The 26,123-nt window shown below is 43.9% G+C and overlaps 1 protein-coding gene across 18 annotated transcripts in view; it reads right to left on the reverse strand.

The window, feature by feature from the left end:
• PLEKHA5 (pleckstrin homology domain containing A5) overlaps positions 1-24,106 on the reverse strand; it is a 147,136-nt gene extending 123,030 nt beyond the window's left edge. For 14 of the 18 annotated variants that reach the window (XM_064155573.1, XM_064155568.1, XM_064155569.1 and 11 more), the window contains exons 1-3: positions 23,909-24,106; positions 23,689-23,765; positions 20,652-20,709 (exon numbers count right to left, since the gene is read on the reverse strand). In XM_064155573.1, coding sequence (XP_064011643.1) covers positions 20,652-20,709; positions 23,689-23,765; positions 23,909-24,006 — 233 coding nt within the window. In that variant the 5' untranslated portion in view covers positions 24,007-24,106. Of the gene's footprint in view, positions 1-119; positions 336-3,583; positions 3,601-7,017; positions 7,075-19,462; positions 19,500-20,651; positions 20,710-23,688; positions 23,766-23,908 lie in introns of those variants that run through there. The other 4 variants (XM_064155578.1, XM_064155584.1, XM_064155583.1 and 1 more) reach the window with 4 other exon arrangements.
• Positions 24,107-26,123: the final 2,017 nt, after the last annotated feature.

Here is a 26,123-nt window from a genome sequence, read left to right on the forward strand (position 1 = left end):
TAAGTGGCATGTGAAAAAGACAAAACCCCCAACAGAATCTGTTTTCAGATAAAAGTATTTTCCAAGGGTTATTATTTTATTCAGAAAAAAAAAATGAAGTAATTGTATTTTCCATTTAGACTTACTTCTGGAAGACTGCAGGGTTGGGGGTTTTTGTCTTCCTCAAAGCTCTGTTCATGCTTTTGCTGTCAGCAACCTGGCTTAAAAAGCTGAAGGCAGTGCCAAACACTAGTTGCTGACTTCTCTGCCAAACAATTCTTCCATTGTTTTTCAGGATTTAAACTGACATCTTTTTGGATAAAGTAGCAGTCACAAACCAGTCCAAACTGCAGAGCCTGAAAATTGGGAAAGCATGGCAAGATTTTTATCAACATTTGCAAACTGGCTCAGTTCTTCTTTAATTTTGTTGTTTTCTTACTCTCTCTACAGAAAACAGATAAGCCATGCAAAAAAGTCATCATATGCCTTTAAGATCCTGGCCGAATTCCTGGTAGGATTAAATTTAGGCAGCGTTGGTAGAAGACTTCACAACCTAATTCTTGGTGATGAGTAGCTTAAATGAACAGATTTGATTTATTAATTACCAGTTTCCAATATTCTTGTTACTGAGTTCTCTTTCATTTGTTTACTAGATAAACGAGAGCACAAGTTTCTAGTACTATTGCATACTTCTCCCTAATCTTGCTCCTCCCAACCTAAATGAGATATAATTAAATGCAAATAACTCCTCGACTAGGAATCCAGGTGGTGCTGCACTAAGCAGCTTTTACCAGATAAATTCTCTTTATAGCATTCCTTTTCAAGATATTCCACAGGCACATCCAGCAAATGTAGGAAGTGATTTTCCTATGTCTCTATTCCCACAAATGCACTTGAGCAGCAGAAAATGTCATTTGTGTCAGCCAGGAAGTCTGCATTTCTGATCCTCTAGGCATCTGAAAAAGAGCACCAGCAGAAGTTCTCTCTGCCCTTTACCAACGCAAGGTACCACTGATTCCACAATAGCCAAACATTCTGATGGAGAACTCTCGTGCTCTGACAGCCTTTTGGAGTTTGGTCCTTACAGCCTCCAGTGACTTAGCATGAGCAACAGCAAGGGGATTTCGCTGTCATTTAGATGGGATGAATATGCTTCTCTCTTTCAGCTCCAAATTGTGACATAATTATAAGCTGCATGCAGGAAAACAACATTTAATTTCCAGAGTTGACCAACACTGAGATTTGCAAGAAAGCTTCTACCAGTTTCACTACATAAAAAAGAACAAACCAACCAGACAAACAAAAATCAAAGCTGTAGTTTTCTTCTCTGGAGTTGCATAAACAGTGATTAAAACTCTACTGTTTTTCTATCCCACTTGCTACAGCTTTCAAATAATTCACTTCTTGAGAGAGTAATGTAGAAAAGACAACTATTTCCTAATGACTCAAGTACAGATTTCAAGTTGATGAAAAATCATTCTTCAAACCTCCATATGCTTAGACAGACCAGACATGGGAAGAAAGGGAGAAAAGAGGTCAATATAATTTCTCTCCTGGGCTGCAAATCATTAACCAGTAAGTCATACAGACCGTTGAAAATACCTCACTCTAACCTCCTCACTCTTGCATCATCTAAGTTCATCTCCTTCTACAATGATCTCATAGGAGTTCTGAAAGCTTAGCACTTCAATTCCATTTACAGTCTGAAAATCAATTTGACTTGAAGATCTCTTTACCAGATACCACTCCACTCAGCCCCCTTTGTACCGAAAGGCCGTCAGTTACACCAGCCCGAATCAATGTGCAGCTAACAGACAGCAACTAATGATTTCGCAAGGTTTATGTCCCTCATTAAATCTCTGTGTGTACTAAAGCTTAAGTGGGAAGATCAGTAGCATTTTCATGTTTACATGGTTTATTTTCTGAACAGATTAAAGCCAATACATTACTATAGGGAAGGTACAGCAGCGTTTTGTGCACACACAGCATCCATCAAAGCTTTAGCGATAAGATGCCAGTCAAAGATATTCTGCAGGAGCCTAAGAATCTGCATAACCATAATTAAAATAGCATTCCTCTCCCTTACTATTACTAAATGAATATTTATCACTTAGTGATTAGTGTTGTTCTTAAGAACTGCTAAACTAGATCAGAGGTCCACCTAATAGGGTGCTCTGCTCCCAACCATGCTTAAGCAGCAAATGTCTTGGAAAGCCCATCAGAAGAGGAGACATGCATGACCGTACCTTCCCTCAGCAATCACAGGCCTCATAGGTGAGTTGCTAGACTGAAGTAGTAAACACACTCTTCTTCCATGAATGCACTTCCAGGCAACAGCATCCAGAGCCATACTTTCTACATCCTTTCAGTCACTTTTCCTTCATTAGCTAAGTTGCTCTCAGACCCTTTAAATGTCAGCCACAAGGGTCAACTCTTCTTGATTCAGAGCTCCTCCTGCTAGTTCTTTTACTGAAATACATAGCAAATGCCTTCACCACTCTCCAGTCTTCCAATTACTGCTTCATAGGCCTCAGCTCTCTGCATCAGCCCTCAGTGAAGCTTTACAGGTGTTCTTCAAATTAAGCACTCACACCTTTGATCAACGTCTTTGCTAGCTCTCAGATACCATTTTCCACTTGAAGCAGTATTACTCTAGCACAAAACTACGATCACGTTTCCAAAGGTGCCTAGCTGGGATGGCACTGTTTCGGATATCAAGCTTTTGCTGCCACATCGTTCTCTCAACCAGAGTTTGATTTAAAGTCTCTTTTCTCTAGGCTGAGGATCAAGGCCACAGCTTCCCTTTTCTTCACCCCCCCAAGTGAAAGTGCTGACATAATTTGAAGGCAACAGATAATTTTTGGACATATCCTAAAGACATGCCATTCTGTCACATCATAACCCTAAACTTTGGAAAGCAGTGCTAGAAATCTCTGTGTGAAAAGGGCAGTCAAAAGCAGTGGCGCGACAAAAGAGCAGCACATCAAAAAGAATTATCTCCATTTTACTTCCTAAATGAAATGATTCAAACAAATGCTCTTGGCATTGTCAGGAGATTGTGGCAAGTGGTAAAAAGCAGGAGAAGACTCTGTCTCCAAGAATCAAGCTATTGCTGCATACGTCTGGGCGAGCACGGGTCATATAGCTCACGATAACAAAATGACAGCTCTGTACAGATGCTCCATTTCTTGCCTGCCACTGCAGTGGGATAGCTGCTGAGCTACTGCTCTTCCCACCACTAGTACAACAAATCCATATAGTTGCATGGTTTTTAAAACATATGTAGAGCTGCAGGAATATTCATTCTAGGAAGAGATGTTTGCTCCAGGTTTATTTTAACAAAGGGAAAAGATTCAGTTAAGATACTGGCTCAAAAGGAGGCATATGAAGGAGAGGGGAGAAAACAAGAAAGAAAAAAGAAGAGACAACTTAACCAGCTTTAGAAAGATATCACTGAAATTTATGACCTGGTGGCTGCACAGGCTGAAGTGATACAATAGCATCTATCACCTGCAGACTGCCTGCATAGATACTCAAACCACATCAGGGAACAAAAAAATTGTTGTTATTTAACTGCTTCTGGGAAACGAGACTCATAGCTTACCTTTAGTGCCCCCTTCACAGCAACTGCCATTTAGAAGGAAATCTTTGAGAGACAGTCTGACAAAGTATGGAGCTTATACTCCCTATTGCACGTTTGTGATGGTTTGGGTGTTACCCCCCCGCCCCCTTAAGTAAAATCACCCAGACTAGATTCAGCTGCTGGAAATTGAATGAAGCTTTCTACTTACAGCTTAGCACAAGATAGGAGCAGATAGTCACAATATTTACAGCTAGATACAGAAATATACAAGTTAAAAAGAGTAATAGAGAAGCACAACAGCCCTCCCAGAAACCAGCGTCCCCAGGAGGGGCTCCTAACCACCCTTCCACCTTCCTCCCACCCCTCTACCTTACCCCAGGTGAGTTTGGAGGGTCAGCCAGGGAGGTTAGGAAGCACAAGAATTAGTTGCACAGATGGCAGGTTAGACAGAGAGAGAGAAAAAGTTCAGCCCCAAAGACAGAGAGAGACTCTGTTATCTATGTTTGTGTTCTTGTTCTTATCCATCTCAGCAAGCCTGTGAGTGCAGTAGGCATCACCATTGGTTCCTTTTCACAGCCTAGCATCTAGCTGGGAGTGTTTGGTGAGAAGAATTAGGCTCAAACTGGCACAATGTTACCACTGAATTCAGTATTCTATGTGGCAGTTTTCTTTGCAGTTGCCTTAAATTAGAAGACTTATTAGTTTTTCTTTCTGAGAAACCAGTGTAGCATATGCAAAGGAAAGGATTGCAGCTTTCAAAACACTACCTGAAAAATGAACACAAGTCAGCTGAAAAAAAAACCCACCCCTTGAATCAGTATTAACACTGTACAAATGTGCTGTGCTGTTGCTATTACTTTGGGAAAGTCCCTTTCTCCAGGCAATAAATAAATAAGAGCAAGCCAATTAAGTAGTCATAATTAACAGGTATTTAAAGAGTAAAATACCTTCACCAAAATAAGCTCTCTCTAGTATATCACTATAGACCTCAGAATTATTTTTTCTTTAATCAAGAACTACTTGCAGGGTCAACAAGAAAATATTTTTATTGGTCTCTGGCTTCATTTTCTTCCACCTATGAACCTTCTATCAGAAAGCAAACCTTTAACCTGTTTCCGTAGCAGAAAGGTCTCCTAGAAGCAGATGTTTAGTTCTTTGAAAGGGACAGCTGAACCACATTTAACATAAACCACTGCAGTTGCTCCAAAACAGGTTACAAAAACACAAACTTGCAACCAATTCACAGTATTCAGTGCATCTTCTGCCCAGACAGGTCATGTCTTGAAGAGAGATGTTTTCCTTAGCTCAAGAGAACAGGAATTGTATTTGAATTCCTACCTGGCTTCATGCAGAGTATTAACCATTCTCTGCTGCTTGGACAATCTGCAAATCCTATTCCTAACTTTACTGCCACTTTACTCTGTTCTGGAAAGACCTCACATGGAGTACTGCATCCAACTCCAGATCTCTCAATACAGGAAGGACATGGACCTGATGGAGTGGGTCTAGAGCAGAGCCACAAAAATGAGGAGAGGGCTGGAACACATCTCCTATGAATACAGGCTGGGAGATGGGATTGTTCAGCCTGCAGAAGAGAAGGCTCCAGGGAGACTTAATAGTGACCTGGAGGGGGCCCATGAGAAGGCAAGAGAGAGACTGTTTGCAAAGGCCTGTAGTGATAGGGTAAGGAGCAATGGCTTCAAAACAGAGAAATGTAGATTGAGATTAGATGTCAGCAACAAATTCTTTACCATGAGGCTAGTGGAACACGGGAACAGGTTGCACAGGGAGGTGGCTGAGACCCCATCTCTGGACATATTCAAGGTGAAGATCAACAGGGCTCTGAGCAACCTGATCTAGTTGAGGATGTCCCTGCTTACTGCAGAAGGAGTTGGACTGGATGACCTTTAGGTAACTTCCAACCCAACCCATTCCATGGTTCTGTGATTCCTTGACTATTCATAGAAACACAAAACAATATTCCTTGGAGATTTTTTCTTCCCCCTCCATTAGTTTCAACTCTGGAAAGTGTCTGTTCAGATGCATGCTGCCTCTCTCCACTCAGCTCCCTGACTCTTGACTGAAGTTACTCACAAAACATCACTCAGGAGGTTGCTTTGCTTGCAGTCACCAATACACATCAACCAACATACTACATACACGGCCCCCAAAAGACGATGGCATCTCCTTAAATTTGTGAGCCAGTTTCCCCCAAATTATCATCCTGACCATTGCTGTGCTGCCAGGTGAATTGTGAAAAGCATAACACTGGAAGATGACTACAGTTCATTCCTGAAAATAAAAATCACAGCTTCACAGATAGTTTACACATGTTATTACACCTTTAACTGGTTACTATCTATTTTTATATATACCATCTATATTACATCTGGAATACATAGAATATGTAATATTATATATATACCTGCTCAAGGTGTAATAGATCTATATATTATATGTTTGGTTTATATATAATATATATTTTATATATCTAATCTATATATTCTATACAATATCTATATATCCAAGTATAGCTTAGACTAGTAACAGTCTTGTATAATCTCTGCTGGCCCAAAAACCTATCCAAGCACTGAATTAAGAAAGAGCTGAACATATACAGAAATAGCTCAAAGCAGCATCACCAGAGACTGCTATAAAAAGCATCTCTATTGTCCTTCATGCAGTTCAGCAGAGGGTCTGGAAGCATGAAAAGCCAAGCTTCTTTGAAAGCAAACTGCAGCAGTGGCTTTGGATGCAAAGCAACAAAACAATCAAGTATTTAAACACATAGCTGAAACCCAAGTTGCTAAGTTACAGAAATGTATTATGAAAGTTGATCCTCCTCCCTTCCCACCTCTTTTGGTTGTTCAGTGCTAAGTGTGTGCCATGATACAAAGTGAAGTCAAGCAACTTTCTTTGGTTCTTACCATTTCAATGCAATGCATACAATAGCAAAATCTACCCCTAAAAATAAGACCAGAGAGTTTAGTGGCTCTTGATTACATTTCCCTTAGAAAGATTCCTTGCAGAAAAGTATGTTTCAGTTTACAACAATGATAATTAGTGCCTCTGGGAATAAAGCAAACTCCTTTTCCACAGAAACAAAACTTCCTGTAATGTTAATTTTTAAATGATGATAGTCCAGCAGTTGCTTGGAGACACTGCACTGTCCACAGTGCAACCAAGATGCAAAGTATTTATCTGTTCTCAATTTAATCCCCTCCATTAAAAAAATAAAGTTAGGGGTTTTTCATTTGTTATTAAAAAACCTCTCTATGTGAAGGAAAAGAACTTGCCAAGAGGATTTACATTTGTTTAAGGACACCATCAAACTCCCCTGGCTTTGGAATACATTCTTTTCAAAGGAAAAGACAGACAACAAAGCAGATGCAAATGGTTAAGCGCCCCTGGAGTACAGGCACTGTGACCACCTTCTTCTGGGTCTTGCAATGGTACCCATTTTCAGAGCTCCAGGAATCTGTCTTCACCGACTAAGGGAAGTACTATTTCATCTACACAAAAGGAGACCATAGTCAAATTGCTTCAACATATCCATAAGAGCTGACAGTGGTTTGCAGAGACAAGACGACAGAGGCTACGATCCTAAGTGTAAAGTGAGTCCCAGAGTACATGTCATGGACACACAGCTCAGATGCAGAGGAAACTACAGCTGTCTGTGGAGGCCTTGAACAATTTTTCATTCAGAACTGAAAGAGATGTCACTTTAGGGGGAGTGTAGTGGTACAAAAGACAAGCAAATTTGAGAGAAGATACTTGACTCCTTTCCTAGTGAGAAATAGATATCAGCACTTGCTTTACACGTTTCAGTGATGCACAGGGAACTACAATTAATCACCATACTTCAGTAGGAAGATTCACTACATTCTGTTTTACATTAAAAACAACCAACCAACAAACCCAAACCCTTACATTCCCTGGTAGACTTCTCAGCAGACAGCAGTGGATCTGGCCCAAAATAAACCCTGGGGTTACAGAATTACACCAAGCAAAGCACTGACGCAATGATGATTGAACAGACACTGTGTCGTTCGCTAAGGCAGCTCCAGAAGCCAAAGGGTGAAGTTGTGCATGTGTTAGTATTTACAGCAGCCTTATTTTAAGGTTCTCAAAGTTCAATAACACTGCTGCAAAGCACTGTAAAACAACAAAACCAAACAAACCTCGCTAATACCATACACCTTGTCACACACCAGGCTTCTCCTAATGCTGCTGACTAAAGTCTCATCATTGTCAAATGGAAATTCGAAATCATTACTACATCATTTCATAAACAGCAACAACAGCTTTAAATCAAGAAACCAAAAAGATTATTTTGAAAGGAAGTACAGCAATGGAATATTATAATCACTAAACAGCCATTAACCTGAATTTTTATTTGACTATTTTAAGCATCAACCTACCAGCACATCAGTGTTTCTGTTTTTCAGAGAGAAATGATATGTAAAGCTGATCTTGAAATAAACAAATCCTTGCTTAAGCCATTTCATAATGTATTAGTTTGAACTGAAGTTTATTTCACCTACAAGAGAGCTTTCCATTTTAAAGTCTGTTGCATTTTGAGTCCAGCACTGCACTTGCTTATTGATACCTCTAACAGTTAATTTCAGTATCCACTTTAATCCACAAAGAAAATCAAAGTGCAGCATTAAATAATCAAATATTTCTTCATCTGAGTATCATGAAAGCCTCCCACACAAAACCACAGATGTGTTTGTGAAACTTTAGCAGGAATATTACAAAAGCACTGTAAAGCAGCTTGGACTTCTCCAGTGACCACAAGAGTCTATCTCCTCAGAACAATAAACCAGCTTTGATAAAAAGAAAGCAAAACACTTTCCTGACACAAGTCATGTTTTTCTGCCAGTGATACCATCATACATCTGAGAAGCTGGAGGAAAAATGGAGCATGAACTGGACTTGGCACAGCCTGGCCCATGGAATACGTCAATAAACAATCCAGCCCTGATCTGCCCATTAACATTTGGAATTTGTTTTCTCCTTGTTTCATTAATTGCAGGGATTCCTTTGCCAAAACTAATAGGAGCCAATCTTTCAGAGACAACTGTCCACAGCACAAACATGCCTAAACTAGGCCAGTCTACTGACAGCACTACATAGCAAACCCCCTCATGTTCCATTTGTTAATCTGTGTAAGACTAGAAGTCCTTAGCAGTGCATAGATGCAAGCAATTCAATCTGCCATATGGCCAATTAAAGAGCATCACTGATCTAAACACACCAACTATGTATGTCTCCCTCCAAAGAACCAACTACCAGGGTTCATCTGGACTACAGAAGAAAGCCATGAAACACAATTGGGTTCTGTTCCACTACATGAGAATTTACCACAGTCTTTTTTCTCCCACCATTCCTTTACAGGAAGGAAGAGAGGAGGGCAGGAGGAAGGAATAGATGGGCTGAAGATTTTACTTACTATCAAGAGCACCTAAATACAAGTACTGACATCTTAGATATGCTGTGAATGAGCATACTTAGGCATAGACTGTTTCCCTGGGCTTATAATCTTAAAGAAATACAAGAAGCAATCCATCAGTCTATAGAGTGAGCTTTTAAAGCTCATCAGTTAATTACCATGATTACAGCAAATCTCTAGTGCTCCACCTTTTGTTTTTAGTGTAAGGGGGGGAAAAAGCTTAAAGGAAAAAAAAAAAAAAAACAAAAATTTCAACCCAAAATCTGAAAGCAAACCAACAAACAAACCAAAACCACTCCACACAACCAACCAACATCAAACCCCCAAACAGCAGACAAACGCAGTCTGCAAAGCATAACACACAATGCAAAGGCTTGACTTTTCAATATTAAGCACCACATCCTGAGCAGGTCCTAATTGTGACTGAACAGCAAAGGCTTCTGCAGGGTTCATTCCAGGCCACAGGCATTTGGTACTGAGATACCCTCACAGTATTTACATTCCCCTTAGGAAAATCTGGCGTGCAGTCCAAGTGGGGAAGATCATGTCTAACGTTACTTGAGCTACCAGTGCTCAAAGCAAGCAGAAGAGCAGTGAAAAGAGTAAGGCATGAAACACAGAAATAAAACTAAAAGGAAAAAGAGAAAGGCAAACAGCAGAACTGAAGAGACAAAAGGTGGAGATTGTTGTTTTTCTGATGCAAACAAGTCCCACGATTTTTGGGTTGTTTTTTCCCCAAACCAGTATTGCAGACAGGCTTTTCAACCATTACAAAGCAAGCTACTTTAACTCAAGCAAAATAAACTAATCAGAAGACTTGAAATGCTGAATCTCTCCTCAAATAGAGTTCACAGCTGCCAAGTACAGCTTTGCTGGCACTGCATTTCCCATACCTATGTCAAACTTGGACAGAAAAAAACCCAAAACACTCTCCATAAGCTCTGCTTTTGAACATTCCCACTGCAGTTGTAGTAGAGAGATCTGTCAAATCCAGCAGCTAAACCAAATCCAAACCGTATTCACTCTCACTCATTACAACTGTGGTTCCTACTGCTGCAAAGAAATTAGGTAAGGACACAAATGCCAGTCAGGAGATCCTGCTCCCGTTTTTCCTGCAAGTGCTTATCCCCTCTGCACGCAAGTGAAAAATCACCTTTGCTCTTTGCAGGCTCACTCTGCCAGCTACATGACCTTCTACACACAAGTCCCAGTGAAACTGCACAAGAGACAGGTTCTGCACCAACTCCACCTTCTGGAAAAATTCGATGCAACACTAAAACATCCACAGATTCTTTGAAAACCAGTCCTATTTCCCACTGTATAAGGCAGCTTCTAAGCAAGTAACTGAAACGCAAGAGTCTTGTACAACTAAATGTCAATTGCCATACCTATCTAAAATCTCAGCACCTTCAACCCTCACTCAAAGTTTGAGAAGTTTCTGCCGGCTTTAACAACTTCCAAACAGCATCACAGAAAGTCAGAAAGTAAACCAACCCCAGGACTAAAGGGTAAGTTCAAAAGACACTCTTCTCTTGCTTAAATCCAGGATGCTAATAATTCCCACTCCTCAGCATGACGCAGTCTCCCGGATAGACAACATCGAGGGCTGGGAAGCACAAGCCAGCTCACTCACAAGCAAGGAGGACATCACTGCTTCCATCAACAGATTTGTCTCTGCCTTTATCTCTACCTCCCCCCCCAGGAAACAGCCAGATTTTCACAAAACTTACAGGTGAGCTTTAAAACGTTTCCACGCAGCAGGCGCCCAAACAAAAGCTTATAACGAAGAGGATGAAGCACTGGCATTTGAATTGCCTGCTGGATTTGATAGCAGCACTTTTTGTTGTTTTAAACCAGAGAGTGAGCCATCAGAGGCAGCTGAAATCTGGCATTTCTTGTTAGGCAGGTTTGGCACTCTCACCTGAAGCTGAACACAACCCACAACAGAACAAGCTCTGCTCTAAAGCACACTGCAAAACATCTTCCCCACTCAGCCTAGGCTGTGAAGAACAAAGAGCACTCTGGATCTTTCCTGAGGTCTAGAAATACTTTTATATATTAAAAATGAAGCAAAATGCAAACGTTTCACTTCAGTTTGGACCGAGGTCCTTGAAAGGGACGTAAAGAGCAATACATTATACACAGACGCACACTGAAAAATAAACCCCCACTACTGACAGTGAGAGGGTCAAAAGGAGACTGCCTCATCTCAGTTACACTCGAACAGAAGTCCCTTCACCTGCCATATCAGCCATCACTTCTCTACATCATTCCCAAACTTCAACTTCATGCATTACTATCAGTTGCACTGACCTAGAAAATCGCCCAGGTTCAGTGATGTTGTTGTTGGTTTATCTGCTTTAAACAAAAAAAACCCTTTTCTTAAACACTCTTTGTGGCAGAGAAAGTTTTAAATTCAATTTTTAGGGGAAAAAAACCCAACCTTCCATTTAGTAACTGAATTATCAGACAGACAGGAGCTGCAGAAAAAGAAACTCAAGGCTCAGTACGAAACGATGGAGAAGTCAAACAACCTCTTCCAGCAGGGTTGCCACAATTCACACTCTGCTTCCTTCTACTCTCACCTCCACGCTACTCCAAGGCAAGGTTTATTAAGTGGCCTCGCCGACTGTCACTTCATTTTCATCTGAAGTTGAGTAAAAGAAGGGACCAAAGCAGGAGACAGACTGTGTGGCAGAGATCAGAACACGCTGTGTCAAGGTTCATCAGCCTGGTGTAGTACCTTGTATGCTTACACAAAGGTGTAAGAAACCCAAAGTCAGTATTTTTTACTGACCACCAACCAGAGAGCTGGCCCAAGGCTCCCAGTGATAGGTGTTCCCTGCACAACAACAACGTTAATAACTACCTCTGGCTGATCATGATTTATACTCATAACATCCACTCTTTTAGAGATCCACTTCTTACCTGTTCAATTCAGCCACCTCAAAAATTATTGGTCCAAAACCCAAATGCTTTCAACTGTGCAGATTGAATCAGGAAGGTGATCAATTGGTAAAAGCTACACTTTTATTGGAAAAACCAACCAACCACTAACAAAAAGCACCCACCAAACAAAACACCTCCCCCAGCCAAACCCACCGAAAGCCAGAAACCTGTGTGCTCTATTAACAACTCGGTGCTTCAGACAAGGCAAGCAACTGATGCCCACATCAAGCATAGAAGATGGAGATTGTACCATAAGAGAGATGCAAGATCAGAACAGCTTATATGAATTTCTAATGAGCTTTGACTTGCATCATTACTCAGATTAAAGTTAATTGTTAAAACAAACATCTGATGTTATGACACCAACTGCTTAAACACAGACTTTTCTTTGTAATTTTCTTGGTCAATCTTCTGTATCGAACTTTACACTGCCTCACCCCCTGGAGTGTTTAAAGCCAGGCTGGCTGAGGCGTTGAGCAACCTGATCTAGCAGGAGGTGTCCCTGCCCATGGCACGGGGGTTGCAACTAGGTGATCTGAGGTCTCTTCCCATTCAAGCCACTGTAGGATTCTATGCAACACAAAAGGAAGTAGCCTTACAAAACGGTGTGGCCAACACGAAAATAAAGGGAAAACCAAACAAGGATCCAACATCTCCTTAACCAGTCTTAACTCTCCTCAAGAAACCAAGGTATCCTTTTTGGTCTTCTGACTCCTCAGAGGTGCTCAGGAGCACCGCTCGTTTATACTTGTTACTTAGGACACTGCATTTCCCAGTGAGCTCTCTCTCCTACTCACAAAGCAGGTTCACTGAAAAGCTTTAAAGATGTGACAGCTGTTTTTACCCAAGTGACAAATGTCAGCCCTTGTTCTGCAGCTGCAGCATCTGTAGATTTTAACACAGAGAATAAAAAAGGCTTCCAACATGTGATGTTACTACTGGTGCAACTCACAGAACAGCAACAGACACCGCAGTTTTTGCAGGAGCTATACAACTCCACTCACCCTTCCTACTCGCTGAGTTTCCATGACACACTGGAACCAAGGGACGTCAAAGATGGCATTTTAAAATCAGGACTTCCACCAAGTACTCTCCTTTCAAACACCTTTGCTTACTAGGACCTCTCTTGCCTCGTCTGACACACTGAAACATCGACAGTTAATAAAGCACAAAGTATTTGTCTCTGCTAAAGGTGCTGTGTAGTAGATTCCAGCAGTCACAAACCAGGAAGCTAATGTTAAAGGATAAGCTGCTTGGCAGTGCACCTCTCCTTACACATAACTGTCCTTAGGAAGTCTCTGGCATGAAGAACCACGTTTCTGAAGGCCCCTGAACAGGCAAGTAGTTTTTAACTGTTATTATAACGTTCTATGGCCATCACAGCCTGCACAGGCATTCAAAAACATTGCCCCACAGCCTTTTTTCCCCCACTTCATAAACTGCAAACAGGCATTCAGCTCCAGTGTTATGTATTTGGAGCAGAAAGCTGCAACTTCACAACTAACTCCCTAAGCAGAACTGCCTGCTCTACCAAGCACTGGGAAGCAGGAATGCTGCTAGCATGCCTGGCTATGAAGTTCCAACTCCCAGACTCATATTTCTGAAGGGGGCAACAGCTTCCCCACCAACACTGCTGCCAGAGGAAACCTTCCCTTCAACCACATGCAAGAGTAAGTGGAGTAAACAGGGAGAAAGAGCCATCATCCATATTCAAAGAAGAGAAGGGAAAGGAAGGAGAGAGGAGGGGAAAGTATTCAAATTTAAGCATTTACTTACTGAAACACAGGAAAAGCACACAAACAGGCAGTGCCTGAGCAGAAATCCCAGCAGTCAGGGCTGTGGAGCTTGGCTTCCAACCAGCATTTGCCTCAAGCCCCACAGGAGCTTTCTCCCTCTCTCAGACGCACAAAGGTGTGTACTGAGGATCTGACCTGCCAGCTGAAGTGTATCGCAGGCTTAATGGAAGTGCAGTTCATTATAATAAGAGCCAGTGTAACATAAACACATGCAGGAAAAACTGGCTGAGCAGAGCCCCACAGCAGACATCGTTCTGATCCCGGACAACAGCACACTGGCAGACCACAGCGGGCAGCAAGGACTGCCGCCCCTTCGAGCCACAACAGCCTGCGCCCGCAGCAGTGCCTGCGCCCGCAGCAGTGCCTGCGCCCGCAGCAGTGCCTGCGCCCGCAGCAGTGCCTGCGCCCAGCCCAACTTCCTGCTGCAGAAGCGCACAGGACATCTGCCTTCAACTCAGGCACTTCTGGAAGCGTCCCTCGGTTCCAGGTCTTCATAGACTAGAACCACAGAATCAACCAGGTTGGAAGAGACCTCCAAGATCATCCAGTCCAACCTAGCACCCAGCCCTAGCCAGTCAGCTAGACCATGGCACTGAATGCCTCATCCAGGCTTTGCTTCAACACCTCCAGGCACAACAACTCCACCACCTCCCTGGGCAGCCCATTCCAATGCCAATCACTCTCTCTGACAACAGCTTCCTCCTAACATCCAGCCTAGACCTCCCCTGGCACAACTTCACACTGTGTCCCCTTGTTCTGTTGCTGCTTCCCTGGCAGAAGAGCCCAACTCCAGCCGGCTACAGCCTCCCTTCAGACAGCTGCAGACAGCACCTATCACAAATTGATGCCAAAGTTAGGGAAGAACTATTACCACTTCCAAGCATTCAACACTGGGGAAGTTAACTTACTAATCTGTTAACAGATATCAAAAATCTTCAGTGTCTCCAATGTCTCTCATGTATCCAAACATTTCATGTCACAACTCACACTGACTGCTTTAAAAATAATTATTCAGTAGTTTTACAACTGTTTGAGGGCTTCGTAATGGGCTAAACATAGATACATACACAAATCTGTACATTCCCTCATGCTTTCCAGTCTAGCTTAATTAAAAAGAAAGCTTTCAAGGTATTCCCAGATTTAGCAAGACACTTGAGGAAAGCGACAGCTCAAAATGCCAGCCACAGATGTGACAGCCACGGAGAGACTTCATCAGCAGAGTGATCCCCAAGGGTCACGTCTGATAGTCTACCCAGACTAACTTTGAAACAGGTTCCTCCGCCAGGGGTAACAGGCCCTGGCAGACTTGCACACAAACACTTTTTCACAGGATGAACTTTTGCCACCCTTCCCTCTGGGAGAAATTCCATCGGGTTTGCTCCCAGGAAACCAGCTGCTACTCTTTTACTGACTTCACACTGCCACCAGCCTCTTCTGCCCGGGTTAGCCTCCACTCCCTGCCTCTTTTGCAACCCCTCACACACTTCTAGCCTTCTTCGGTATGCCACTACCACTATCCTCTTCCCTCCACATCTACCCTTGAAGCTGCTTTTTGGATGTAGTCCAACCTCTCCTCTCTCTGACCTACACTCATTTATTCCTGTGCCTAAACTCCTTCCACCTCCACATCCAGCTTCAGCATTGCGGTAAATTTGGCTCCTGAAATATTTCAGTGGAATGAAGAAGTTAAAAATGGATAATAAATCTGCAGCACTCCCAAGAAGTTCTTTTCTGAACAGTTTTCTCACTTCAGAGGTACAAGGCACAGGTTAGTTCGTTGCCATGTTATGTCCCAGTTCACCCCTCTAGCCATATGCCATTATTTGACCCAGAGGTCTTAACATGTAACAGTGAACCAAATGAAGGCCAAGAATAAATTCCACTATTTCTTTTATTGTAGTAAAACAAAGGTTACAGGTAACGAGAACTAAATTTCTGGCAGAAATGCTGTGATTCTCACTGCTGGAGTAAAAGAATCTGACATGGTTTGGGGTTTTGGGTTGCTTTTGTTTGTCTTTTTGTTGTTGTTTGTTTTGTTTCTCAAATTCATTTTCTCCTTTCAGGAAAGGGCCTTTCTGCAAACATGATTATTTTGCTTGGATTTTTATGGAGAAAATCTCACTCAAATGGGAAAGGATCTTTTGGATGCACATAAAGGACAAAGGTTCCAAAAATTCTCAGTGAGCACAGGGTTATTTTAGTGAAAACCAGAAACTTACTCAAGACTGAAAAGGGATGAGCTCTTTTCTATCACTTCCCACATTTTCTTACTCCCCAATTTTCAAGCTGCATGCCCACAATAAGCAACTCTGCATTGATGGAAGTCTCTATGAAAGTATAAAATCCCTCTACCTGATGGGACACTAAACTCACCCCAGCTTTGGACCCAGTTTGCCAAAGCCTTGCTTCAGCAAGCAAGAGGCAGAAATTGTTCAGATACAGAAAAAAGCAAGCATTAAGATAAAATACCCAAAATGAAACTTAAAACTGCTTAAAGACCTTTCACAGTCAGTGTTTGCACTGCCCAAAAAGTACAGGTCCTACAACACAGTGAAGAAATACCAAGTTCCAGCACCCAAACAACTTATTCAAGAGTACTTCTGAGGAGGTCCAACTAGGTAGACTGACACAAAATCCCTCAAATGTTGTCCTTGCATTGATTTTTCAATCCAACTTTATCTGGTAAATTAATAACCTATATAACAGAAACCTATTTAAAAAAGACAATGAAAAACCAGAACAACAGAATTCAAATAAAAACTAACACCTTCCAAGCTCAGCACTGCAATGAACAAAGAAAAACATCCAAAACCAGCAAGCAAATGTCTGAGTCAAGACAGCCCAAGTGATTTTAGCCAGCAATAAGGGCTTCTTAAAGATGCATATGACTAAACACATGCACATACGGAAAGGGAGAATGCCTGCATTTTCATCACTGTATAGAACTCAAAGCAGTGCCTAATGACTACAGAGTCATCATGAGCCAGCAAAAACAGCACCTTGAAAATTCTCATGGATTTGAACAAGTGAAGAGCGTGAAGCCTGTGTCCAGGTATGCCTCTCTTTTGAGAAGTATTACACTGGGATTATCGCATGAGTTGATTTCCTTACACACTTAGTGCTAGTAACTTAAACTTCCCATACTACCATCAAGCTTAAACCTGGTTTAGGGATAAACTTTCCAGAGTTCAGCAAATGCTCAACACACTAAGCCTAAGTAAATAGTCCCATGAAGTATCTGTGCAGAACAAAAGAACTTCTCTTTTAGCATGCTGTGCCATCATTTTCAAACTGAGGCTTTTTCCCCATATCCTGTTTTGTTTCATAATAGAGAAGGTGCTCTCTTCTCTCAGGTGGCCAGCACCAGAAGGAGAGGACACAGCCTAAGTTACGTCAGTGGAAATTTAGGCTAGAGGTGAGGAGAAAGTTCTTCACTGAGAGAGTCATTGGCTACTGGAATGGGCTGCCCAGGGAGGTGGAGTCACTGTCCCTGAGGTTGTTCAAGGCAGGATTGGACATGGCACTTGGTGCCATGGTCTAGCCTTGAGAATTGTGGTAAAGGGTTGGACTTGACGATCTATGAGGTCTCTTCCAACCTTGTTGATACTGTGATACTGGTTCAACAGTTAGCTGGTAATAAAACAGACTGCTGAAGGTTAACTCTGAGCATGTCAGTTTTACAGTTATGTAGCCCCTCATTCCAGGTAAAAGTCTAGTTGTGACATAAATAAAGACTGCACCCAAACTGAGCAGTACTTAGAAAAGTTTACTGCTAGAGTTCCCACCAGCTGATGTACATTTCTAACACTAAGTCAACAGACAAATATTTTCTCACTCCCAAGGAGACAAAACACTTCAGCAACGTAACCACATCCCACCAGAACTCATACAAATTGTTATGTCAATACATTTCTACTCCAAATAACACCTTTTGTAATTTGCATTTACAAGGGATGTGGAGAACATGAGGGAAGGATTCTCTCATTACCAAGTATTAAAATTCCCCTCCTACTGATCCAAAAGACTGCAAAGCTCAAAATCCCAGCATCAGTTTAGTAGTGGGACTCTACATAAAATGAAACAACCTCATGCAATGGTAACAACTCCTTGTCTAGCCCTGTTTTGGAATATCTCTCCTTCTTAAAACTAGAACCAATTCACTGTCATGGGGGGGGAAAAAGGTGCATAAAATAGTAACCATTTAATTATTCTTAAAATGAGTGTACACACCCTAAGAAGAATACAGCATCCTTTCAGGAAAAAAAAATTACAAGTCCCATTTCAATGCAGCCTGTATCCTGAGTCATGCTTGAAATGCCAGTCCAAGAAATGTTAAGATTTAGCTGACGATTATCTCCTCGCCATTATCCCAATTTGATTATACAGTGTTTACTACATCAAAGCCAGAAAAGGCAGGGTAATGGATTCTGTGACACACCCACTTGGAACACTGAAGACCTATTATTAAAAGAGCCATAGGAATACTTTCCAAAAGGTTTTTATTTTCAAACACAGTCTAGTGCAAGAGCTTAAAATAAAGCAAGGTTGTTACATGTTTTTATTCAACCCACGTATTTGAAGCCGTGCCTCTGAAGTTGGGTGACATTATGTGACCAGGAAACTTGACTACTCTTCTTGTCTAAGTCTATGTTACAGAAGCCTAAACCCCAAGTTCCAGGTGCCTGAATGCATCAACAGCATGCCATTAACAGCCATCCCCTTGCAGCTTTGTAACTCACACCTGAGCATAAGCCCAGGTAGTTCCTTCAGATCTCGCCGGGAACAAGGCTTTCCATGTTTGTAATTGTAATGATATCATATTAGGCTGTAATCAACGTAATAAATGCTAATATGTAGCATGCCAGGACGCTCAAATGAGCGGGTTACACTTAAAAACCCACATGTAGGTGCGCCTGTATAGCACACGGCAGCCACGACCTGCAATGTCCACCGCTCCTGCAGGAAGACCCCAGCCCTTTAGATTCAGACAACCGAAATTACCATAATCAACACCTCCTCCAGCCTTACACTGCCTAGGACTGTCATTACAGTGGTGTCACTCTGTCTACACGAGCTCTCACATCTTCTCTAGCACCAGCAGGACTGAATGCTAGGCAGCTTTAAAGGGAGAAGCTGTCATTGGGCAGAAGTTCCAGTTCAGCCAGAGGCGCTAAGCAACAAGCATGCGTTTAGCCAAGGATGCCAAACTGGTCATACCACACGAACCTTTCAGCAGGCTTGACAGCACCATCCCTGCTCTCCTCCTACGTCTATCAACTCACGGAGAAGTGTTGTTTGTGCAACATGTTTTCAAGACGCAGCAGAACTTTCAGATCTAAACAGAGCTATTTAGTGCTGGCTATCAGCAAAACAATCAGCTTACTGTGACAATTATGATAACACCCTGAGCGGCAGATCTTGTAGGGACCAGAGTAAACAAGCAATGCCAAGTTTGTGCACCAGCCCATCAGGTGCCTTACAAGAGAACAAAACAGGTGTGTGGACAGCTGAGAAAACTGAAGCTGCTCTTTTCCAGTTACTACAGCTAACACAGCGCTCACGGGTTTGTTCTAGGAGAACGAGCTCCATCCGAGAGTCTCGAAGATTGTTTTTATGTCTATATTATACACACAAGTATGGCTTTCGTGAATTTTCTTGTCTTCATTTAATGATCTGACCAGAAGAGCAGAGGAGGAATCCCTTGTAAACTCCAACCCGGTGTAGTTCTTGTCAGTTGCTAAACAATACCAGTGTAATGTAAATTACAGAAAGGCAAAACAAAACAGTAAACCAAAGGTGGTCTCCTGACAACAAAAGTCCCCTTCTAGAGGGCAGGCCACCATCTCCAAACAGCTTTTTAAAGCATTATCTTTCAGTGTACGTTTTAAACTTTGTTAAGGATCAAATCAAACATGTTTCTATATAAAATAAAGCATGCAGCACACATAAAACACCCATCTGGCAATCTACACAATGCAACTTCTACAGACCTGTCATCTTTTGCTCAACACGGAAGACACAGAAAAGCCTACCTGTGACCAATAACACCTATGACTACTAGTAACCTTCACCCACCAAAGTTAATCCACTAATGATGCCATTCACTTAACAGTGGCAAACCAAGCACACAGCATAGCGAGATAAATCTGAATAAGCCAAGAAAAGCCTGTGAATTGATAAATAGCAGAAAAAGCAGCACAGTGACCAAGCAAACATACAAAGATGCCACCTGAAGATTTTCTAGCTAAGGACTGTCTGACTACCTGGAGAAGAAAAGCTTTTAAGACTTTGTGCAGATTTGATCAACAAGACCTCTGCACTTGTACATAAGAGCTCTATTTCCATAACTCACACAAAAAGACAACAACCACAGCCCGGAGGAGCCACACTCCTCCAAACACACTAAAACCTGAACCAAAAATCCAATTAAAAGCAATGCTAGAAACAGAGCATGAAACCTTCAGAATGGCTTTAAACAGTATAACTACTAGAGAACAGGGCTGAATCAAGACTCTTCTGCCAGGGACAACGTAAGAGCTTGCCTTTCTGAAAGCATTTATGGCATGACAGTGTATATGCACAAGTGCCAAACAAACAGACAATCTCAACTTATTCGCGACATTTGTTGCTAGCTGGTTACACTCACAGCAGACATTCCATCTGACTCTCCATCCTCAGGCAGCTTTAATCAAGAGTATTAGTACAAAAACTCAAGAGTTGGTTTTTTTTTCAGCTCTGCATAATTCAGTAAACAAAGGACTACCTACACTATGACAAACTTGAATCCTCCTTTAAGATTTACAGCATAACATTTAAAGTTTGGAGTACAAAAGCAACATTTAGGCGAGCTAAAAATGATAGTACTGTGACAGATAAACATTCGACTTACTTTACATAATACCTGGCACCTTCAAAAGTATAAGCTTCCTCCCAGCCCGTGGGTAAATCTGAAAAGCAAGCAGCAAGACATTCCAATTAACTAGCCATATTGGTCTACTCCTTAAAACTAAGGTAGCTAAAATACTGTGCAGCTGATCCCAAACGTTTAGAGCTTTGGTCCTATAAACAAATATTTCAGAATTGACTCACAGTACTTGTGTTTACATTCTGTAGCCCAAGAGAAGCTACACTCATGAAAATCTGATTTGGATTTCTCATGGTTAAATAACAATAAGGGTTTGAGTTTGCTTCCTTTGTCCAGTGACAAGAACTCGCAGTCATAGTCACATCCTTTCTGCCCTGAACTCGAGGAGCATCAAATTACTTAACAGGCAGAGAGATAAACAAAAATCAATTTTCTGACTTTGTGTTACATGCAAGTCACAAGCACCTTAACATGCATGACATCAACTACACCACAGAGCATTATTAGCATCACATTAGCATAATTCCACCATTGTTGTGACTAACAAGTCTTCCTGCAGTATTTACAACTCTCTGCAATTTTACATTAGAATAATTTCCCATGCAAATCCAGTGGAGGAAGCAGGTACAACTTTCCTGTCTCTTCTATCAAGCAGAAGCCCCCTCCAAAAAAAAGTAACATAACAACGATTATTTTTTCCAAGTAACACTGTCCTGATGTAATCAGAAGCTCTGAAGATACTGGACACCTCTATGCAACTCTAGATGCACCACCCTTAAAAGTTTGCCTTGCTTAATACAAACAAAAATTGATATGTAGGACTTGCTCAATGACTTATAAAAGCAAGAATGCATTTCCTAATTAAATAAATAATTTTTAAATTGTCTCTCTGGGTCATGTGATTTTTTTTCCTCCCCAGTTTACTTATTTGCTCTGGATGGCTTTTTAATCCATTCCTATCTGCTCCAGGAAAAAAAAATCAGTGTCTTTTGAGCATAGAGCAAAGTACAGCAAACAGGAAGTCTCCCCAGCAGAAGTATTTATGGCTGCTGTAAGAACTTTGCCAAAAGTACCTTTGCAGTGCTAAGTATCTCAGGGGAGCAGTGGAAGACTAAGCTATCCTCGCAGTCTAGTAAGTATCTCACACTGTTATCTAATAAACTTCACAATAATGCACATTTCTGAAAGGAAAGGTATTATTTGTTCAAAAATTGTGTCTTTGGATATATTTTAAACAGATTTTGACCAGGTTCCAAAACAATGGTCAGGGAAAAACGTGATAGAAACCCCAGAATTAATCTCCTTGATGGTATCTATGCATGGAGAGACTTATTACCATAGCCATGAATGAAGACAACCACAGAAACAGGTTTGTTTTGCATGGACTTCAGCATCTGGTTGATAAATGGTGGTCAGCATGCCCAAGGTCATGCCTCCCTCTCGTGCTCAGAAACAAGTTCAGTTTAGCTGACAATAACTCTGCTATATTACATGCAATACTCTAGACACCTCAAAGCAAAACGCATTTCCTTTAGAAGGCACTTAATGGCAGAAACAAATGAGACACTCGGAGAGTTACTGGGAACCATCACCACTCAGAGACACTGGTGACAGCTTTTAAAAAGAATTAACACTTGACTTTGAAAAATCATTAATATCCAGCTAACGTTAGCATTCAAAAAAGCACAGCACTTGATGCACAGCTGCCCCCATGCACACTGCTGTAGAGGAAGGCCAGCGCCTGGATTAATCAGACTACTGAAAGCAGGGCAGAGAGAAGCCTGATAGCCACCAGCAGTGCTATTTCGTGGTATTAAATGACTTCTTACAATCAACAGCTCTTCACCACAAATCGAGCTGCATAGTTCTAATGGCCAAAAGCCTGTGCTTTTGAAGCTATTCACCACTCAATAAAACCGAATAAAAAGCAGAGAAAGAGCTGCCCAGTTTTTCCAAAAGACAGCTTCTACTTTCTTAACGCACAAGTACTAACCAAACATAAAACCTAAACAACCTGATAAAGACAAATTCACGTCCAGATTTCCCTGCGATCATCCAAGTGATTACATACACAAAAACAGCTGCACTTATTACTACACTCCACCACCTCCCAGTGGCATACGCAGCCTGTGTGCAGTTCCAGCAGTCAGAGTTTGGCTCGGGGTCTCTAGAGCGACTGCTGTAATGCCTCCTCCTCCAGCACCTCCTGCTGCTACTTCTCCAGAGTGGAACGAGCAGCAGTAGCAGAGAAAACCGATTCCACCCTCTTCCCTCCAAGTTATTCCTAATGTTTCAGTCCCTTTTCCTCCTACCTATTTCACCTCAGTCACTTAGAAACCACCCACACTGCGAGCCTGGATAAGTGGAGAGAGAAAAAGGGTTTCTAGGTGACTGGTGAAATAAGCATCTATATTTCTAGTGTAACTACCGCGGTTATATGTAACTACTGCTAGAAACAAAAATGAGTGGTTTAATGCTAAACTGAGACAGGATGCTACGCGGGTGAATAAACAGGAGAGCCTGTGAGAAGCACAAGAGGAATAAAGCGGTCTCTAATGGTGATTATATGATATCGTAGGGGTGAGACAAGGCAAGGAGGAAAAACAAGGCAAATGAAATTACACAGACCCGGAGAGAAAACCCGAGTGCACAGGAAAGCGTTTGAAGATGATGAGGAACACACAGATGGCAAGCTGCACAGGCAAGGAACTATAATGTCATTCTTGCTCAACAAACAACTGCGAGAAGTGAGGGGAGCATGGCAAGCACGGGATGAAGAGTTGTCTCAGGTGGCTGCGGCGGCACCAAGGTGGCTTCTAGGACCGGGAGGCATGGGGGCAACTGGGCGAAGCTAGAGGCGCTGCCCGCCCCGCAGCGAAGGAAACTGAGCCCTCCCGGGGGCTGGGCACAGAGGATGCCGGGGTGGGCCGCGGGAGCCGCAGGGCGACGGGCAGCGGGGCGGGAGACCCCGGGGAGCAGGGAAGGGAGGAGGGCGGCGCTTTGCAGCCGGCAGTACTGGGGAAGGGCCGGGGGCTCCAGCAGCCCGCGGGCAGGCTCCTACCTGCGCTGCGGCGATGCCCGGTGATCACGGCCTCTCCGGTGAGCGGGTGCAGCCAGGTCGTGCTCTTCGCCTCTTCGCTGCGGGGACGGACACACGGACCGAGTCAGGCAGGCGCAGCTCCGCCGCCGTTCTCTCCCCCGCGCGCCCCTCCCGGCCCCCCGCACGCCCCTCCCGGTCCCGCTCCCGCTCCCGCTCCCCTCCTCGCCGGCCCCCAGCTCACTTAATGAAGAAGACGCGGCCGCCCTGGCTGATCCCGTAACTCCAGCTGCCCGGCAGCGCCCGCAGCCGCTCCGCACTCAGCTCCGCCGGGGCCGCCATGGCCGAGCCGCCGCCGCTGCCAGCGCAGCCGGGGAGAGCCGAAGGGAGCTGAAGGGGGAGCGGGGGGGTGAGGGGGCCCGCGCGGGCACGAGCGAGCGCGTCCCCGCCGCCGCCAGCACCTTGGGGAGGGGGAGGGGGTAAAGCGCTACGCCCCGCCCCAGCCCGCCCCGCCCCGGCCCGCCCCGCCCGCCGCGGGGGCGCGCGGCGCCCTGGCTCGCTGCCAGCGGGCGCGCGCCGCCTGCTCCCGCCACGGCCGCGGGGGCGGGGCCCGGCGGGGGCGGGCAGCGGGTTCCGGCGGGCGGGGGCGCGGCGGGCGCGGGGCCCTGCGCTCGGAGCTCGGCTGGGCGGTGTTGAGCCGCGCCCGGCGGGGGGGTCCCATTGTTGAGTTCGGCTCTGGCGGTGGGAATGGAACGCCCGAAAGGGCTTCCCCTCAGGGAGGGAAGGGGAGCTGCGGCCGGGGCTTGGATGCGCGCAGGCCCCGGGTGGCGACGGTCGTGTGGCGAAGGGGGCCTAGCCCGAGTGGCGGGGGCGGCCGCAGTCCTGCAGCGGTGTGAGAAGTGCGGGGAACGAGCCGGTCCCGTGTGGCAGACACAGAGCTGAACCGAAGAGAAGGCGCCTGGAGACGGGCCCCGCGCTTCTTGCGGGGGAGCGCATCCCGCTGCGGGCACTTCGCCCTGCGCCTCCGAACGAGCACCGCGCGTCCCGGCGGGGCCGCTGGAAGTGTGGAGCCCCGCTCCGGGTAGTCTCTCATCGGGTGTTTAAAGACACGCTTTCTTGCAGGAGATTAATGAAAGTTTAGCCGAATTCCCTCCGAGGGTGCGTGTGCTCTGCTTCTGCCCCCAACTCCTAACAAACGCCATTCAGAAAGGAATTGGGAAGCGAGGGAAGGAGATGTGGTTTTGCTTGGTGTAAGCAAGGCTGCCGTGCGTGCCCGTCCTCCGAAAGATCTGGGCTGTGATGGGTACCTCTGCAGTGGCTGTAGTCATGCGGGTAAAAGCCTTGTCTGCAAAACCCAACTGTGTGTACTTTAATGCACGTCAGTAATGTGCAGCTGTACACTTCTCTGAGTTACGTGTGACAAATGCACAGTGCCAGAACTGTTGGCCGTGGTAGTTCTAACAGAATCTTGCCTTGGAAAACCACTTTCTGAATCAGGAGTGAAGCTGCAAAGCCTGATGCATTTTAAATGCGCAGCTAACGGTATTCTGTGTAGCAGCTTTGTCCTCTTCCCATTCTGAACACCTTGGGGAAAATAACATTTGGGAGAAGAAGTTGCAGTGTGGTTTGATCCCCTCTGCTCCCTGTTACCAAAACCTTAAGACCCCGTTGCTGCATGTGAGGTATTCCAGACCTGAAGAGCAGATCTTAAAGTTCTCTTTAAGTAACTGGATATAAGATAGGAGCCCTCCTCTTCTTAACAATACTCTTTTAGTTTCCATTTGCCCATGACAGAATCTGAGGTTTATAGGCTACGAGAAAAGAAGATACTGGAGAAATAACAGGTTACTCTTTAAATAGCTCTTTCCTGAGAGCAAAAGCCCTTGGATGATGAGTAAAAGTGAATAATGACTCTTCCTTTGAAGAGTAGTGGAAAGCTGCCTGGCGACAGCACGGGAGAAATGGCGTGTGTTTGGGGCTCCTGAGGTGGTAGTGGTCGTATCCTGACACTGCCTCATGCAGCCTAACTAAAGCAGAAGTCATGTGCTCCAGAAGGCTGCATGCCCTCCACCATGCGAATCTGCTCAAGCAGAGGAGGATATGCAGCACATCTAAACTTACACTGACCCAGATCTGTAAGTGTGGTCTTTAGGTGGGAGGATAGAGATGCAGGGCATACCCTACCTAATCACAGCATGTGCTTTCTAAATGCCTTCAGCAGGCAACTGACTTTTGGCAGTACGTTCCAGCCTTCTTTCTGCTTTCTGTTTGGTTAGAATGGCTGCTGTCTTGGTGAAACCAAGAGTGCAGTACCTAAAATGTGTCCAGGCCTGGCTGAATTCATAGGCAAGGCATTCTTCTGGCTGCTGCAGAGGCCTGGATAATTTGCCACATTAAGGCCACACCTAAGGACTTACAACATTAGTTTCTGTATAACTCATAGCAAGCAGGTTGGCAGC

This window comes from Pogoniulus pusillus, chromosome 15 (genome assembly GCF_015220805.1).
Source record: "Pogoniulus pusillus isolate bPogPus1 chromosome 15, bPogPus1.pri, whole genome shotgun sequence".
Lineage (NCBI taxonomy): Eukaryota > Metazoa > Chordata > Aves > Piciformes > Lybiidae > Pogoniulus > Pogoniulus pusillus.